Genomic DNA, 19,016 nt, shown 5'->3' with positions numbered 1-19,016 from the left:
TCTAGGCTTTATGCCTAAAATCCTTCCTGGACAGAAATTTATGTATGAGCGACTATACATAAAGGCAAAAAGAAAAAGATAAGTCATGTGCATTGCCCTGAAAATAAATTAGCAAAGATGAATTCCAGCTTGAATTGTTTGGGTACTTGATGTTTATGTTGCACTGTGATTTTTTTTTTTTTTTTTGATTCTTAAACACCTGAGCCTAGATAGACAGAAAGTGTATCCCTTAAAGGAATTCCTTCGAGAGTCTCTCTGGTGCTCATTGGATACCATACTCCATATAGCTGGAGCGACTTTCTATTGAAGTATATATTCATGAATGGATTTCATTGATGAATCTGACTAAGCAGAGCCCTAAAAAGAAATTCACAATGTGACAGAGCTCACTGAAGGCAGGAAGACTCTTCCAAAGTGGAGGTTGCCATTTTCACGTCGGTAAGTATTAGAGCAGCAGGAATATTGAGGTTCTCAGTTCCATTTATTTAGAATTTCATTGCCTTGTTCCATGATGTATTAATCTGCATTTCCTGCCTTAATCTTAGCAAAACCTCAAATCTGAAAATCCTAGCAGTGCTGGGTTTTGAAATCTTGTGCTGTGAATAGAAATCATATTTCTAATCCTTTAATTGCTGGGGTAATTAAAGTGGGCTTGGTAATGGTTGACATATTTGTTGAAGGAAACCTCTGAACATGATCCTTTAAGAATCAGCCTCACTAATTTCTCAAATGGTGAGTCTGGGACTTGTTTACCAAGTACTGATTTAGTTAAAACAATCAAAAGGAAAAAGTTATGACTCCTTGTTTGGATTTGGAATAGGGGATCTAAATCTGATCTAATAATCCTACTATGATTTTCATAGGGTACTTTTTTCATAATTGAATAACATTCTTCTACTTTTCTAGCCCCAGAGGAAGGTAAATCTTGACTTTTCCTTGGTATTTGCATTTTAACCCTCAGTCACTTTTTCAGCTCTTTTAAACTGAGTAAAATGCCCCCAAATTCTGAGAAACTTTTGTTATTCAAATACAATCACTCAAAGAGGTGGAGGCCTCTTTTTGGACACGGGAGTGGCTGTCCCTTTCTCTGGTTTATTTTACAGACAAAGCAGCACTCCTGAGGGAGGCCTGAGCATTGGATTTTCTGGTTAGGTGACTCAGCTGAGAAGCCAAAAATGGGAGCTCTCCAGGAACTTGGTTCTGAAGATCACCCTGTAACTTTATGCTATCAGGTGAATGGGTCTTGTCATCGATCCCTGCATCCTTTGGGCATCCAGCTGATCATATACCTGGCCTGTGCTATAGGTATGTTGATTACTGTCCTGGGGAACCTGTTTGTAGTTTTTGCTGTATCCTATTTTCAAGCCCTCCATACTCCTACCAATTTCTTGCTGCTCTCCCTGGCACTGGCTGACATGTTCCTTGGGCTCCTTGTGCTTCCATTTAGCACAATTCGATCAGTAGAGAGCTGCTGGTTCTTTGGGGACTTCCTCTGCAGGTTGCATACTTACCTAGACACGCTCTTCTGCCTTACCTCCATTTTCCACCTGTGTTTCATTTCCATTGATCGTCATTGTGCCATCTGCAACCCCCTGCTTTATCCTACCAAGTTCACTGTCAAGGTGTCATTCAGATACATAGTGGTAGGCTGGGGGCTTCCTGCAACATATACTGCCTTTTTTGTCTACACTGATGTGGTGGAGGAAGGACTGGGCATGTTATTGAATGAAATGCCTTGTGTGGGCAGCTGCCAGCTGCTGTTTAATAAATTCTGGGCCTGGTTGAACTTTCCTGTGTTCTTCTTCCCCTGTGTCATTATGATTAGCCTGTATGTGAAGATCTTCATTGTGGCCAACAGGCAGGCCCAGCAGATCAGCACCATGAGCAAGGACATGGGTCAGACTGGGGCCTCTAAAAGAGAGAGGAAGGCAGCAAAGACTCTGGGGATAGCAGTGGGCATTTACCTCCTGTGCTGGCTGCCATTCACCATTGATACCTTGGTGGACAGTCTCCTCAACTTCATCACTCCACCTTTGGTCTTTGATATCTTCATCTGGTTTGCTTATTTCAACTCAGCATGCAATCCTCTGATCTATGTCTTTTCCTATAGGTGGTTCAGGAAAGCTTTAAAACTCATTCTGAGCCAGGAGGTCTTTTCCCCTAGGACCCCTACCATTGACTTGTACCAAGACTGACCAGTTTTCTCAAGGGAGGGGCCGGGTCATTTATTGGTAAAGGAGAATCATCACAGAACATCACGGACCAGGAGGCTTGGCAGAGTCAACAGGGAGAGTTTTGGAACTGGGGACAGGGAAATAAAGATCCTGAAATTAGAAACAAAGTAAGTTTTCATTTTCCTAGTATAAAACTTCAGTAGGAGTGAAGAAAAAGAAGGAGAAGGAAAAAGAGGTGTATGCTGTTAGAATGCCAACCAGACAAAATAAACGTTTTGTTATCGGTTTCTCTCTTTTTCTCTCCTTTTCAAAGATCTTGTGGATGAAAATAAAATTTAAAAAAACAGTCATTAACTGGAAGTCAGGGAACCTGCTTCTAGCCCTGGATTTTCTAAGGCTTGTGTGACTTTGGACAAGCTAATTTATCTTTCTGCTCCTAATTTCCTCACTAGATAATGAAAGACCATTTCAATTTAATAAGTAAAAAGGTATTAATCCTCTCACACATGGAAAGTAATGTGCTAGGTTCCAGTGATACAAATGTAAATAGGACACAGCCTTTGTTCTCATGGAACTTCCAATCTGTTAGGCAAAAGATATGAAAACGAGTGAAAAGGATAGATATAAACCAAAGTGCTTTGAGAAATTTGAGGAAGGAATGAGAGAGTCACTTTTACTTGGTAGACTGGTGAAGTGAGAGAGGGTTAGGAAGATAAGAGGTGACAGTTCTTAACACCTTTGATTCTAAATTGGTGCAGTTTTCTGTAGTCACTCTCACTTTATAGTCTAGTTCTTTACTCAACTCTTTGAATTACTACTTTCTGGAACATTCATTTTAAAACTCATTTCTACTACTTACTCTGAATCAATTTAATCTTTAAAACCAATGGTTTTAGCATGACAGTTAACTTCCTCCCTCCTATTATTCTCCTTACCATCAAGCAATTCTCACAGTAAGTACGGACTTCACAATTTTGAAAGACACTTCATCCCTTCTTTGGTTAATCTGGAAAACAGCTAGGACATTCTATATATCTGATATCTTTGGTCATATTGCCAATATAATTTTTTTTCCTTTAAACTTGGATTTTACTTGTCTTAAAGACAAAGAATCCCTACTACAGAGTTTAGCAATTTCCCTTTCAACTCCAAGTACCAAATCACATTCCTGTCCAAAATTAAACAATCTTCAATTACATAGGTGATTTCAAAAATTGTAATTTTTGAAAAAAAATTGTGAATGCTACTTAAAAATCATTTATCTTTCTAATGACTTATCAGGTAAGTGAAGACAATGTTCATTTTTTGACCTCTAACTTTTTTTTTTATCTCTTTGCAGATAATTTTCTGATTTTAATATCTAGTCCTACCCTTACTCCTGAGCTCCAGTCTTGCATCAGTAACTGCCTTTTTGACATATCCAATTGTATGTCCCATAGGCGACTCCTACTAAAAATGCCAAATTCCCCCCAAACTTCTCCCAAACTTTCCTATTACTGTCAAGGTCATCACTATCCTCTCAGTTAACCAAGCTCAAAATTTGGTAACATCCTTAACTCTTCTCTCACCCTGACCCCAGAAATATGAATTGTGGTCAAGTCTTTCTTCTGCACACACTATGTCTCTACTCACAAAGCCATCATCCTAGTGCAGGATGTTTTCATGTTATGCTTGAACAATTAAAATTGCTTTCTGGTTTGTCTTCCTGCCTTAGGTGTCTTCTCACTCCAATCCATCTTCTAGTTAACTATGAGAGTGACCTTCCAAAAAATCACGTCTCATCATGTCACTCTCTCTACTAGATAAATTCCAGTGTCTCCCTATTACCTTCAGGATCAAATATAAAATCCTATGACATTTATAACCTTTCACAAGGTTCCTTCCTGCCTTTCTAGTCTTCTCACATTTTATTTCCCTCTATGAACATTTGATCCAGATGAGGCAATATATTGCAATGGATAGTGATCAAGTCAGTTAGAATTGGCATCAAGTCTGACTTCTGACATAGGAGTAACTAGGGAGAGCAGTGGATACAGAGTTGAACTCAGAAAGACTGGAGTTCAAATTTAGCCTCAGATACCGGCCATAAGACCCTGGGCAAGTCATTTAACCTCTACCTATATTGGTTTCCTCATCTGTAAAATGGAGATAATAATGGCATCTCCTCCCATGGTTATTGTGAAGATAAAATGTGATCATATTTGTAAGGTGTTTCACAAATCTTATAGTGCTGTATAAATGCTAGCTTTTGTTATTGTTGTTATATATTCTTATTGTGTGACACTGAGACAATTTCTTAACTTCTCAGTGCTATAGGGAACTGCCAAAGACTATGAATTATCAAAGAATTGAAGATTTGCAACGGTAAAGGGCATTTCTTGGGCTCTCCTGATATTTTGATATTTATACATTTATCTATTTTTTGATGGTTACTAAGTTCATGACCAAAAAAACCCTTATTTTTCAAACTCTAATTCTCAGATAAAGGAAATAAAAATATATTTTGAGGAATGAGACTATATACACTCAATTACAAATAATTATTTATAGTAACAAATAATTGTTGGCAGGGCTATGGGGAAAGGGACATGCAGTAACATTGGTGGTAGAATATTTTTGTAGAAGAATTTAGCAAAATATGACAGTGTACAAAAATGAAAGATGTTATCAAATGAGAAGAAAAATGTACATGGACAAAAATTTTCATAGCAACTTTGTGATAGCAAGAGTATAAGAAAACACATACAATTAAGGAATGGCTGATTTAAACTGGACTATATTAGCTGAATAAAATATTGCTGTTCTTAAATGTTATACCAATACAAAGGATAGGAGGAAATATGGAAAGATGATCAAAGTGGTATGCAGAGAAGAAAACACATCATAACTTACAAAATACATCTACATAAAATTTATAGCAACAACACATTCTAAGTACATAGATATGAAACAGATCTGAAAAAATAAAGAACAAAAGAAATATTTTTTTACATGCTAAGGGTTATATTCTTTTCTTCTTAATAAATATAGTTTGGAATTTGTAGTTTTATTTTTTTAATTTGGTTTGCTCATTTTCTAATTTTGTTGATATTATTATTACTTATACCATTATTAACTATGAATTAATTAGCAAGGGTTCCTCTTCATGTGACACCTCTCAGTTACACTCAGATTTGAGGTACAATTTGAGTCATCATCTATTCAAACCTGCCACTCTGAGCCCCAATCCAGTGATTCTGTGTTATGAACAAATTACAGTATGTGAATGTAATGGCATGATCTTGGGGTATACGTAGTGATGAAGGGATTGGTTTCAGGGAAACCTGAAAAGACTCTTATGAAGTGATGCAATGAAGTGATGCAATAAAGTGAGCAGAAGCAGGTGAATAATTTATATGACAGCATCAACACTGTAAGCAAAAAGCACCAACATTGAAAGCTATAAGAACTCTGATCAATGCAGTGGCCAACCATGATTTCAGAGAATTGATAACATACTCATCTCCTACTCATCTCCTGGTTCAAAAGCGATGCATTCATGGTGCAGAATGAGAAGATATCTTTTTTTGACCATGGTCAATCCAATAATTTGTTTTTCTTGATGATGCATATTTGCTACAAAGGTTTTATTTTTCTTTCTTTTCCTCCAGTGGGTTGAGGGAGGTAGTGAGGAGAGAAGACAGATTTTTGTCAATTTTTTAAAATGAAATTTGTTTATAAAAAAGAAAGAAAAAAGATGTTAGCCTGAATTTCCTCTTTTAATAACAATTTGCAAGATCTTGGGCAAGTCTCTTTACCAGCTTCAGCCTTAGTATAGAGGGTTGGATTAGATAATATCTAAGATCTCTTCCAGTTCTTTTATTCTATGAGTAAACAACAATAATTTTTTATCAGACTAAATACCTTCAAATATTTAAAGGAGAGGTTGGGGTATTTTAGAGAAGGGACTCTTTCCTGTTCTCACAACATACCACATGGAAATCTGTATTTACTGCCTATGGGTAAACCTGGTCACAGTCATCACAGAATAAATTTGCACACGTTTGCCTTATTTGACCAATGTCCCTAAATATCCCTATAGTTCAAAATCCAAGGCCAACGTCATCCCCCCCAAAAAACCCAAAAGGTCATGGTGCTCTGAAAGGGTTATGTGTATGGGGGAAGGGAGGGTAGTATGAGCAGAGAGGCTAGAATTTTTTGTTGTTGTTATACACATTTATAGGAATTTATGACCTGAATGTCTCCTTTAGGGATTAATGAGTGGTGAAGCACCCTCAATATTTTAATCACATGTAACTTTGACTGTTTCTTAATTTCCAATTACATGGTTCATTCATTCACTTACTCAGCAAAAAAAATGAGACAAAATAAAATAAAATACCCTACTTTGTGAAAAATTCTGTTTTCAGAACTATAGAAATGCAAAGATTTAACATTTGGTTTTTTATCATGAAGCTTAGCATGTATGCATGATAATTAACCAATCAAGTGCCTAACATGTCCCTGACATTATGCTGGGCATTGGGAACACAAAGTAAGAATAAGAGAAAGAGAGAAATGAAGGAAGGAAGGAAGGAAGGAAGGGAGGAGGAAGGAAGGAAGGAAGGAAGGAAGGAAGGAAGGAAGGAAGGAAGGAAGGAAGGAAGAAAACTTAGGGAGTAGGCCTGCCCTGGAGAACTGTTTGTATACTGTCATAGAAGAAAGAATACCACTAGTTTTTGTCCCATGTATACTGCCCTCATAGTGAAATTTACAACCAAAAGATGCCTTCTTCCAATTCATATGACAAAACGCTCCAAAACTAAGTCCACATGAAAAGTCAGAAATGACCTTTTTTTCCTTTCAGGATATCCCCAAAGAGTAAGCTACACAGCAGACAGCTTTCTTCTCTGCATCATTTATGAATGGAATCGTTTATTTCATAAACACTTAGCTGAAAGCTTCTAATTGAGCCAAAAGTAAACAAGAATTCTAAAACCAGACCCTAGACCTAAAGGGCAAAAACAGAAGTGAGGGGTGGAAAGAGGCAAATGTAAGCTTGATTCCAAGAAAAAGAAACAAAAAACACAATTTCCTAATGATGAGAACTGTCCAAAGTGAAATGGTCATCTCCATGAGTGTGTTCAAGTAGCAGATGTATGTCCACATTTTGGGTATGTTACAGTGAGGACTGCTTTTAGACATAGATTGGACTAAATGGCTGGTGAGGTCTCTAACTCTAAAATTCAATGACTCTGTGACATTACTTTTAAGGTCCAAACCAAAGAAAACTGATGACCATCAGGCCAAAAAAAAAGCATCCTCAAACTGAACTGTGACCTTATACTAAATGCCCCCTCAGCAACCACAGGAGAAGGGGATTATGCCTTCTTTCACTTTCCAACAAGATCACTGGTAACACTATCATTTGGAAGCAGATCTTCCAGCCTGCTATGTCTAGTATAATAGTCAATGAAAACTTTCAGTGATTAGCAAATTGACAGTTCTAACAGAGTCAGGGGTGAAAGTAAAGCAGGATGTTATCGTTTACTTAATCATACCAGGTGCAGGGAACTTCTAGGACACAACCATCTTCATATGTCCTTGGGTTCTTATACCCACCACCAGTAAGGTATGAAGACTGGCAGCTTGTCCTTTCAGAGAAGATACATTTTCAGAGACTTCTTTGAGAGCAGATCTTTTAAAAAAATATTTCTTATAAGACTAAAGATGAAATATTGAAACCACCTCCTACTCAAGAGGTAACATTTAAAATGCAGAATGACACAGTTTTGGACATGGCCAATGTAGAAATTTGTGTTGTTCAACTGTAAATATTTGCTATGAGGACTTCATTTATGGACTTTATTTAATGTGTGGGAGTCATTCTGATGTATGTGTATGAGAAAAATTTAAAAATTATTATGAATATAATAATAACAAGCCATGAAGGTTTCCATAAACTGTTGAAAAGGGAAGTTAGCAGAGTCAGCAAGACACACACTTATGTACATGTACATATATACACATATGTGCACATATGTGTATATATGTATATTTAATGTTTACAACAATGTACATATAAAACAATTGCCACAGAACATTAAAAAATGAATGTTGAAAAAACGTACAACAAACCCCTCTAATAATTTAGGTCTTCAAAAAAATATATGAGAAGACATTTCCCCTGTTCCTTTGCAGTGGGCAGATGAAGACTCATAGGCATGGAATTTTTTTAAGTATTGATCAATTTTTTTGAGAGAAAGAGACAGAGAGAAAGATGGAGAGACAGAGACACCACTTAGTCAAGGGTTCCTACCTTTTATAGGAAGATTTTCCTCATTCACTTGTTAAATCTCTCATCCTACTCAGATTGTCTTGATTTGACATATATATTGTATATCCCCAGGAGAAAAGAAGCTCTTGACAATAGAGTTTGTTTTTCCTTTCATTCTTTGTTTTCCCTCTATCTAGCCCAGTGTCCTAGACATAGCAGATATTTAATAAATGCTTATTGGATTGGATTAGATTAGATTGGAAACTACCAGGTGATCTGCAAGAGTGAACTCTGACTTATTTTGCATTAGTGTCCCAGGATCTCTGGCTTCCCATCCCACAATTAGGGTGCTTTTTCTATCTATGATTCCAGGCATAAAAATGCCTAGCTATGAAGCAAGATGGTTGTCCAAACTTCTTCAGCACTCCAACCTTCAAGCAAAAATATCATAAGCCAGACATATAGATAGTTAAATCTTCAAGATAAGATAAAGCTGTGTCTTTGTAAGGATGGGATCTTATAAATCAAGAATACCAGAGATCTTCTTAGAGAACTTACCCTGAGCCACTCCCCTGTCAGCTGGAATAACCTAAGTGATAGTCTTATGTCTAGGGGTGCAAGGTTACTATAATAACTTTAACCAAACACCCCTAATGCTACAAAAACAGTTGGCATCAATTCTACTTAGTAACATGTAAGAAAGCAGAGGGACGTATGAAGGAGGGAATTTGTGCTGGTTGCTCCTTGAGACCTGTAGGATAGACATCTCAAAATGGAAGTGGGACCAGTTTCACACCACAGAAGTTATTCAGAACAGAGACCTCATTGCTTGAGTTGTTCTCTCAAACAACCTGGGCTCCCATGAGAAGCAATAGACTGGGGCTGGGCTATCTCCAGTCATCTTTACCTTTGTATTGCCACTGGACTCCCAAGCTTCTGGAGGAGAGAGCAAGGCTGATTTCTTTGAGCAGCTCTGCCTCATTCAAATCCAACTCATGAGTAAACCAAGCAAGCAGCAGAGAGACCTTTAAAGAGAGGAAAGACAACTTGAACAACACGGAATTAATCTATAATTTATTACAAGAAGTCAGAGAAAAGAATGGATTGATATATTAAAGATATGGCACTATGGCACTCAACCTACAGCCCAAAAGAAAGTGTCGTGCAACCTGAGCCTCATAGTCTATGAAAAAAGGGAATGTTCAGTGAAAGAGTACTTCAGATCATTTGAAGTATTCCTGAAAAGGAAAAAAGAACACTTCATAAATGAGCAGATTATTTGGCCTATAAACACTGAGAATGGAATCACAAGAGAGGTTAAAAAATACAACCATAAAGAATAGACTAAGTAATAAAAGTAATTATTAATAAACTGGTTTTTTTATAAAAAGTAAAAAAGACTGAGCTACAGGAAGAAAGAGCAGAGACTATCAAAGGATGGAAAAAAGAGCCCAAGGATCTAAAGATATCAGGAAAACGTAAAGATTCCAGATAAGCAAAGTTGGAAAAAATGAACATGGACTAACTCTTGGCATCCTAGGTGTGGACCATTTTTTTTGTGGGAGGGAACACAAGATTGCATTAACAGGTGTTGGAAGACAGAGGGAAGTAGGTGGTGCATTGTTAAGCTATGCTGAGCCTTTTGGAAGATAGTCCTTGAGATGGCTGAGAGTTTATTGAAGAGAGAAAAATAGGAACATCCAGAGTAAGATCGCCCAACCACCTGTTTGCATAATATTAGAAACTCCCGGACCCTCATACAAAGACATGGTGAAGGGCATAGTCTCCTCCACTATAGCAACAACTGCTTGGATAAAGAACCCTGCAGTTATGTGTAAATGGATTGCTTTCACATCTGTATAAGTATTTACTTCCTTTCCCTTGTATCCTGCCCTTGATTAGGGAATATTTTCTTACTGTGATAAAAAAATCCTACTATTGTATTCCAAATATGTCTCATTTCTCCCTTGATTCATCCTTCTCTTTCTTTCCCTCTGTTGTGAAATGATTTACTTTTCTGTTGCCACAGAATGCTATGGACTGGCTCTTTCTTTACTTAAGCAGATCTAAAATATTATAAGAATTAAATCTGTACCTCAGGAACCTGATTTGCTATCATGCAAAGCAGATTCGTCAGCAGGCTAATACACCTCTTTACTTTCAACTTGGCCTCCTATCTTTGACCCACAGTCCCTGGCCCTCCTACTGATGAGTGTACTTCTCCCAAGAGGTTGAAAGAATTCCCCACCATCAGTCCTTGAGGCTTTGGTGGTAGGCTGCCCTCTATTTTCTGTTGCTGGGCAGCAGGTGTGTGTGTGCATGGATATGGCTTTAAACACAGACACTCAACAGGACTCACAAAGTTATGGGGCTTCCCAGCCTGGACAATGCTATTCCCAACAGAGCAGTCAGCCCTATGGCCAACAGAGCTACAGTGGTTATAGCCAATCAGCTGATATCTCAGACTATGGTCAGAGCAGCTATGGCTCCTCCTATGGACAAACCCAGAACACAGACTATGGTACTTAGTCCCCAAGGATATGATTCAACCAGTGGCTATGGCAGCAGTCAGAGTTCCCAACCTTCTCATGGTGAGCAATCATCCTATCCTGGCTACAGCTAGCAGCAATTCCCTAGCAGTACTTCGGGGAACTATGGTAGCAACTCCCAGAGCAGTAGCTCTGGGCAGCCCCAGAGTGGGGCCTGTGGTCAGCCGTCTGGCTGTGGTGGATAACAAAGCTCCTATGAACAACGACAAAGCTTCTACAATCAGGGAAATCCAGTATAACAGTAGCAGTGGGGGTGGTGGAGGGGGTTGTGGGGGTAACTATGGCCAACATCAGTCATCTGTGAGTGGTGAGAGTGGTGGTGGCAATCAGGACCAGAGTACAGGTGGTAGCAGCAGCAGTTACAGGGCTGGCCAGCAGAACCAAGGGGAAGAGGACATGGTGGCAGAAGCAACAGCAGCAACAGCAGTGGTGGTGGTGGCTACAGCCATAGCAGTGGTGGCTATGAGCCCAGAGGTCATGGAGGTGGCTGGGGAGGCACAGGTGGAATGGGCAGAAGTGACTGCGGTGGTTTCAATAAATTTGGTGGGCCCAGGGACCAAAGATCAGACCATGACTCTAACCAGGATAATTCTGATAGCAATTCTATCTTCTTCCAAGGCTTGAGTGAGAATGTTACCATTGAGTTTGTGGCAGATTACTTCAAGTAGATTGTCATTATTAAGACTAATAAGAAGACAGGGCAGCCTATGATCAACCTAGGTACAGACAGAGAGATAGGAAAGCTGAAAGGAGAGGTTATAGTATCATTTTATGATTCCCTCCTGTGCCAAGGCAGCCATCGATTCGTTTGGTGGCAAAGATTTTTCTGGAAACGCCATTAAAATTTCCTCTGCTAATCAAAGAGCAGACTTTAACAGAGGAGATGGCAATGGCCATGGTGGTTGTGGTCATGGAGGATCTATGGGCTGTGGAGGCTTTGCAGGTGGTGGCAGTGGTGGTGGCAGCTGGGGAGGATTCCCTGGTGAAGGAGGTGATGGTGGAGGGTGACAGAGAGCTGGAGATTGGAAGTGTCCTAATCCCATATGTAAAAATACGAACTTTTCTTGGAAGAATGAGTGTAACCAGTATAAGGTACCTAAACTTAAAGGACCTGAAGGGGGCCCTGGAGGTTCTCATATGGGGGTAATTTTGGAGGTGGCAGAAGTAGCAATGACCATGGAGAGTATCTAGGCAGAGGTGGGGACTGAGGGGGGTTCTGAGGGGGGGCTGGGGTGAGGGGACAGAGGTGGTTTTGGACCTGGCGAGATGGACTCAAGGGATGAACACAGAAAAGACATATGGGAGAGGATGTATTAGCCTGGCTCAGGCATCTCTGGACCATCTTTTCTTCCTGACCCTGTGGTTGTTCCCTTTATTTTGTAACCATCCCACCCAGTTCCCTGTCCTTGTGTCACACTCTGTAACCATGCCCCCAACACCCATTAATGACATTGTTTTAGTAAAAAAAAAAAAAAAAGAAAGAAAGAAAGAAAAGAAAAAGAATTCCCCACCAAGGGAGAGCAGAATAGTGTGTATGGTTAAGAGTTTTTTGTTGTTATCAATTTTTAAGAAGCAGTATGGTTTTTAGAAATCGTATGCATAAGAAATTAAAGGCAAAACTTAGGGGTTCTTTGCAAGTTACTTTATTTACAAACCTGTTTCTTTAAGATTTTTTTTTCCTTTTTTATTTTTGGAAAGACAAACCAACATTGTCTTTAGTAAGTCTCAATGAGTAGAATAATACAAATGGTTCTCATTTATAGAGTAGCTAAAGTCTTATCTTCTCCAAGAAATAATTCCTGATCCCCCTTAATGCTAGTGTCTTCTATTATCTTTAATCTTCCCTGTATACAGCTTGGTTTGTATAGAGTTCTTTGCATGTTGTCTCCTGCCATTAGACTTTGAGCTCCTTGAGAGAACTGGTTTTTTTTGCCTTTCTTTGTATCTCCAGCATTTAGCATAGTGTTTAGCATTTAGTAGGTGCTTAATAGGGTAACGTATATTATTAATTAATTTGGCCTTAAGAGGAAACCTCTGACATACCTAGAGAATTTTAAGTATCCTCTTACTTAAGAAGACGACCCAAAGCAGTCATATTTACCTAATGTAACACAGGTAGAATATGGTAAATCTAGAGCTGGACCCTAATTCTTTTGACTTGAGGTCCAATGATTAAAAAAAATACATTTCTGCCAAAAGTCTGTCAGAATGTAGTAATGTGGATCAAACACATAGACTGTACTGTGCTGTGCAATGTAGTTTCCCCCAAAGAGGGGTTAAACAACATTCCAAGGTGTGTGGAGCTTATAGTTCAAGAAAGGAACTAAGATGAACACAAATAATCAGTTAAAGAAAAAATAAGTATAATATTATGTGATAATTTCTACATGTATGTTAGCAATTCAGAAAAAGGAAAGATCAGTGCATGTTGGGGTTTTTAGAAAAGGCTCTGTGGAGGAGTGATTGAATTGGGCCTTAAAGGATGGGTAGAATTCATATAGTTTACAAGATGGCAGAAGTGGCGGGTCGAGGGTGGGGGAGGCAGGACTCAGGAGAACAGCACAATATTAGTTTAGATACAAAACCAGGAAAGGTCATGGCTTATGTGAGGGAAACCAAAGGAACCCACCTGGAAGGGAGATGAGATGTATTGAAGAGGAAGAATCAAGGTTATCAGGTTTGGGATTTGGAATGGCCAATGTGTAGACTTCCCTGAAAATGTTAATAAGAAATAAGAATTAAAGTATCAAATGAAAGAGACACCAAGGGGAATTTTGCCTTTTTCCTCTTTACTCCTGTAAGGTCCCTATGCACAAAAACAAATAAACAACAATAACCACAACAAAATCCAACCCCTGGCTGCCGTAGCAGTTATTTTCATAGAAATAGCAACCCCAATCACAGTGTGTAGAAACCTTCATGATGATGGCCTAGCCAGATGGAACCTTTTACTCATTAAGGTATACCTTGTCCATATTCAGTGTATGGTTAAAGTAGTGAGTGACAAACCAGAGCAGAATGAGTAAGAGAATGTAAACAATGCTTTCAAAACAGGGGTGAGGTATGTTTTTGAGCTTATTTTTATTGGCTACCAAGAATCAGTTCTTTATAACTGGTAGTCTAACACCTAGCATTGAAGCTGAATGTAGTTAAAGGCTGCTAGGGGACACAATGGATAGAAGGCTGGACTTCAACTTAGGAGGAATTGATTCTTTGGAATCAGGAAGACCTGAGTTCAATTTCTGCCTCAGATACTTGCTAGCTGTGTGACCCTGGGCAAGTCACTTAACCTCTCTTGCCATAGTTTCCTCATCTGTAAAATGGGGAAAATAGTAGCACTTGCCTCCCAGGGTAGTTATGAGGATTAAATGAATTAATATGTGTAAACTGCTTTACAAACCTTAAAGTACCATATGAATAATGGTTATTATTCTAATTTACTCTTAAAAATACAGTTTTATTAAAAATAAGATTTATGTATTGTATTCTTGGGGGGGAATATCCTGTAGTCAAAAGGGCTGCCATTTCTCCTTCTTGGACCCAGAGCTGAATATGAGAAGCAATGGGTGAAAATTAGGAGACACATCGTGATTCAATCCCGGCATAAGACTAGGAAATGTGGTGGATAGAAGACTAGACCTGGAGTTAGGAAGACCTGAATTCAGATTCAGCCTCAGACACTAAATATCTATGTAACCATGGACAAGTCACTTAACCTCTATCTGCTTCCAATTCCTTATCTATAAAATGGGATAATAATAGCAATTACCTTCTAGGGTTGTTAGGAGGATAAAATGAAATAACATGGGTAAAGTACTTTATAAGGCTTAAAGTGCTGCATCAATGGGAGCTAGAGTAGAGAACAATACTGGTTCTGGAGCTAGGAAGACTGGAGCTCAGATACTTGTTAGCTGTGTGACCCTGGGCAAGTCACTTAATCTCTTTTCTGCCTCAACTCACCTCATCTCTAAAATGCTTCCCAGGATTGTTATGAAGATTAAATAAGATAATATTTGTGAAGTACTTTGCAATCTTTAAAGCACCATATGAATGCTAGCTGTATGAGTACAGTCCAGAAATTTCTAATGATCAGAACCATCCAGAAGTGGACTAGGCGACCTCCAGAGGCAGGATTCCAGGACATGGGAGACATTTTAGCAGAGGGGAAATGATCACTTTTACAGGATCTTGTAGAAGAAATTCTTGAACAGGGAAGGGCAATGCTATGACTCTGACTCCAAGGCAGTGAAATGAAAAAGAGCTTTGGCATTAGAAAACCTGGGTTCAACACTTTTATCCATGTGACCTTAAACAAGTTATTGCTATTGCTACATCTCTATGTTGCTTAACACTGTCTTTTATTCAGATATATATGAGTCAGGTTGATTGATCCCCAAAAAGCTCTAGTCTAAGGGGGAGGTATGAGATGGGATTTTAGCTGAGCCTGAAATGAAAGGTGGTACTTGATATATAAAAGAAAGGAAGGAAAGAGCACCCTAAACCAAAGGACAGATGTGAATAAACCTGTAGATATAGAAATGAATATGTACTTTCAGGAACATATTAGAAGTTAAGTTTAATGATAGAGAAGGTTTAATTAGGGAAGTATTAGAAGACCCGGAGACATTGGTAAAGTCCAAAAAGACCTTGAATTCATATTTTATATGCTTGTCATAAAAATTTCTGTTAAATTTTTCACAGGATCATAGATTTAGAGTTGGAACCAACCTTAAGTGTCATCTAGTTCAATTCTCATATTTTATAGATGGAGACGAGGCCTAGAAAGTGATGTGTTCAAGGTGACAAAGATAGCAAGTGACAGAGTCAGGATTTGCACTCAGGTCTGCTGACTCCATCTTTAGCCCTCTTTCCATTGTTTCTTCCTTTTTATTGCTACCTAGAGTATGCATTTGCTGAGAACAGAGACAATTCCTTATAATTATCTGCATCCTCCACTGTGTCTGTTACCTAAACCAGGAATATCTAGTATCTGTTGCCTGAATTTATTGAATGATTTATAATTCTTATACAATAAAAATTGATACAACAAGTTAAACACTGACTTGGAAAGCTAACTGAAAAAAAAATCTCAAAATGCAGTTACAAATTATTTTTTATTATATGAAAAGGGGAGATTCTAGAAAAAAACATTTAAAGGCAGATTTGACTAAATGAGCTAATGAAAGGCATTGAGGCCTCATCAACAATAAATATGGCAAGTAATTGATAATTCACACTTCAATGCTGGGAGGTGAGAAAACATTTACCTGTTGTGAGACTGAAATGACAAAACAAATCACACATTTTCAAAATGCCTCATAGAAATCAATCCTAATCTCGGTTTTTGATTTATGTATGTATTTTTTACTTTGACCATCTGGCTTTAATAGCTGTTGTTACTTGAACTGAAGGCAAATATTGAATGATTTTATTTGAAAAAAAAAAGATCCTGAACAGATCACAAAAGAAGAATGACAAAAAAATAGACTAACGTGACTAATAAGATGCCATGGGTCTGCGTGTGGTTGATATGGAGGCTGAAAATCTGGTGGGACAGTGATCTAGTTGTTCATGCAGAAATTGACACAGGGCAAGGACACAGGAAAGTGAAAGCTAGCCTCTGAAAGACTGAGCCTGAGGAAGAGTAGACAGTGTTATAATATTTCACAAATAACAGGGAATGAAGAGGAAAACGTAGAAGAGTGAAGGGTGCTGGGGTGGATAGAAGGGAAAATGGCTTAAGGATTCACACCAGAAAAAGAATCAATCAATGAGTGCTATCTATTCTTCATGTTAGATACTGGGAATACAAGTACAAAATCCAGAAAATCCCTGTCCTCAAATTATTCTCCTCTAGAGAGATGTGGTGTGGAGGTAATGGTGGAATACATAATGTTCAAAGATAGATAAATATAAGCTATACTTATAAATATGTACATAAAATATACATAGACAGAAACATATATGAACATATACACGTTTATATGTACACAATACATACATGTGTAGAATGAATAAATGTACATGTGTATAGTATATGCATATGTTCATGTGCATATATACATATGTACATACATTTTATATATACATATATGTGTGTGTGTGTGTGTGTGTGTATTTATGATGGGGATGCATTGGCATTAACAACTGGAGATGTAGACAGCCTGGAGTGTGGCGATTGAGCTGAAGCTTGGAAGGGCAATGGTAGGGATTCCAAGATACAGAGCTAAGGAGGGAAATCAGTAAGGGCAGAGGGGGACAGTCCATGCAAAGGCACAAAAGGCAGAGGAGGGATTTTTGTGTGAGTGAAACAAGTAGTCCAGCTTGGATGGACTGGCCATGTGAAACAAAAAGTCAGTAGGCTGGAGGAAGCAATTGAGGAGTCCCCAGGATAAATCATTGTAGAGAATATGAGACCCTTGGCTGATCCTGCATAATTTAAATCACCAAGAGCTTTTGAAGCCGTGATCAGGACATCCACACATTCAGATACAAAGAAGCCTTATGACTTGGTCTGTCTAATTTTAAATGATTTCCTTTTTTCCTCTTTTAAGAGATTATTTCTTTTATATTTCTCTTTGTAATTATGTAGCAGTTGTCCATACATTCAGAAATCAGAAATACATGAGGACATATTATAAAATTGCTTACTCTAATCCTTTGCCTTGCTCAGAGAATAAATTCATGGATGAAGAGCTATCCTTTAAGATTTTCCCAGTTACAATAAGTTTTATTGCTTTCCTAAACCATGGGTAAAAGAAGGCGTAAATCAAGGGGTTCATGGCAGAGTTGTAATAAGCACACCAACAAAGGATTTCATAAACATAGGCAGGGGTGATGAAGCCTACGAATGCATCGATCAATGCATCAATAGAATAGGGTAACCATGAAATCAGAAATGCAATCACTGCAATGCCCAGGGTTTTGGCTGCTTTTCTCTCCCTCTTGGACACTCTGGCTTTGTAACTCTCTGAGGATGAAGATTCCCCTTTGCTACCTGTGTTTTCAATCTTTCTGGCTTGGAGTTTAGCTACAAGAAAAATCTTAGAGTACAGAATGACCATGACCAGAGTGGGGATGAAGAACAACAAAAAGTCTACCATCACCCAGTTTTGATTCACATAAACCTGACAACTCCCTACACAGGTGAGGGCACTTATTAATTCCTCCAATCCATCATCATTGGCACCTGTGTAGAAAACAGAACCACTGTAAGTAATGGGGATGATCCAGGAGAGAGCAATGCACAGCCCAGAAACATTCACTGTGAACTTGGTTGGATAGACCAGAGGGTCAGTGACAGCAACGTATCTATCAATGGAGATGAAGCACAAATGAAAGAGGGAAGCATAGCAAAATGCTGTATCACCACAGCTATGAAATGTACAGAAAGTCTCCCCAAAATACCAGCAGCTCTCTATCGACATCACCATGCTGAAGGGCATCACAGTGGCTCCCACCAAAAAGTCAGCACAGGCCAAAGAGGCAATGAGAAAATTGGCTGGAGAGTGCAGCTGCTTGAAATGAAAGATAGAAATCATTACCAGGAGGTTTCCAAATACTGCAAGCAGAGCCCCAGAGCCAAACACCACATAGAGGATCACACGGGGTCCTTGAGAATAAGGATTTTTAATACAGGACCCATTTACATTTTCAAAGCAGAGCTGTCCAGCAGCAGGCTGAGACTCAGCACTGCTACTCATGATTCTTCTCTTAGAAAATTGGAGTATATGTGTTCTCGGTGATCATGAAATTCTCAATTCTCCTACAAAAAAAGACACACTGCATTTAAATAATTAAAATTATTTAAATTAAATTTATGCCCCAAACTTCTCCCTGTCACCTCATCTGAATTCATTATGATCTTTGCCTGTTTCATCAATAACCTCCAAAGCAATATATGTAATCACAAGATGAATGTATAACTGTATTTTCAATGTTTTCTGTGAATAAATGAGAATAAAGTAAATTATTAACTGTGAGCACATCTACTTTGGATGCACTTAAGTAGAAGAAATGCCATACCAGCTGCTATGA

At 38.5% G+C, this 19,016-nt stretch overlaps 2 protein-coding genes and 1 pseudogene across 2 annotated transcripts; 2 read left to right on the top strand and 1 right to left on the bottom strand.

Moving 5' to 3' along the window:
* Nucleotides 1-1,175: 1,175 nt before the first annotated feature.
* On the top strand, nt 1,176-2,195 carry TAAR5 (trace amine associated receptor 5). Its single transcript, XM_072638469.1, has one exon. The coding sequence runs from the start codon at nt 1,176-1,178 to the stop codon at nt 2,193-2,195; it is 1,020 nt and encodes a 339-aa protein (XP_072494570.1).
* An 8,560-nt stretch (nt 2,196-10,755) lies between these two features.
* Nucleotides 10,756-12,296, top strand: LOC140523820 (RNA-binding protein FUS pseudogene; annotated as a pseudogene).
* A 5,330-nt stretch (nt 12,297-17,626) lies between these two features.
* Nucleotides 17,627-18,682, bottom strand: LOC140523819 (trace amine-associated receptor 6-like). Its single transcript, XM_072638468.1, has one exon. It carries the CDS (start codon nt 18,680-18,682, stop codon nt 17,627-17,629), a length of 1,056 nt encoding a protein of 351 aa, XP_072494569.1.
* Between the last annotated feature and the right edge of the window lie 334 nt (nt 18,683-19,016).

The sequence above is a fragment of the Notamacropus eugenii genome, chromosome 2 (genome assembly GCF_028372415.1).
Source record: "Notamacropus eugenii isolate mMacEug1 chromosome 2, mMacEug1.pri_v2, whole genome shotgun sequence".
Classification (NCBI taxonomy): Eukaryota; Metazoa; Chordata; class Mammalia; order Diprotodontia; family Macropodidae; genus Notamacropus; species Notamacropus eugenii.
This window is presented reverse-complemented; position numbering and strand designations above follow the sequence as displayed.

Bases quoted from the DNA above. Each gene is read 5' to 3' on its own strand.
- LOC140523819 (XM_072638468.1), bottom strand. From the start codon at position 18,682: ATGAGTAGCAGTGCTGAGTCTCAGCCTGCTGCTGGACAGCTCTGCTTT.
- TAAR5 (XM_072638469.1), top strand. From the start codon at position 1,176: ATGGGAGCTCTCCAGGAACTTGGTTCTGAAGATCACCCTGTAACTTTA.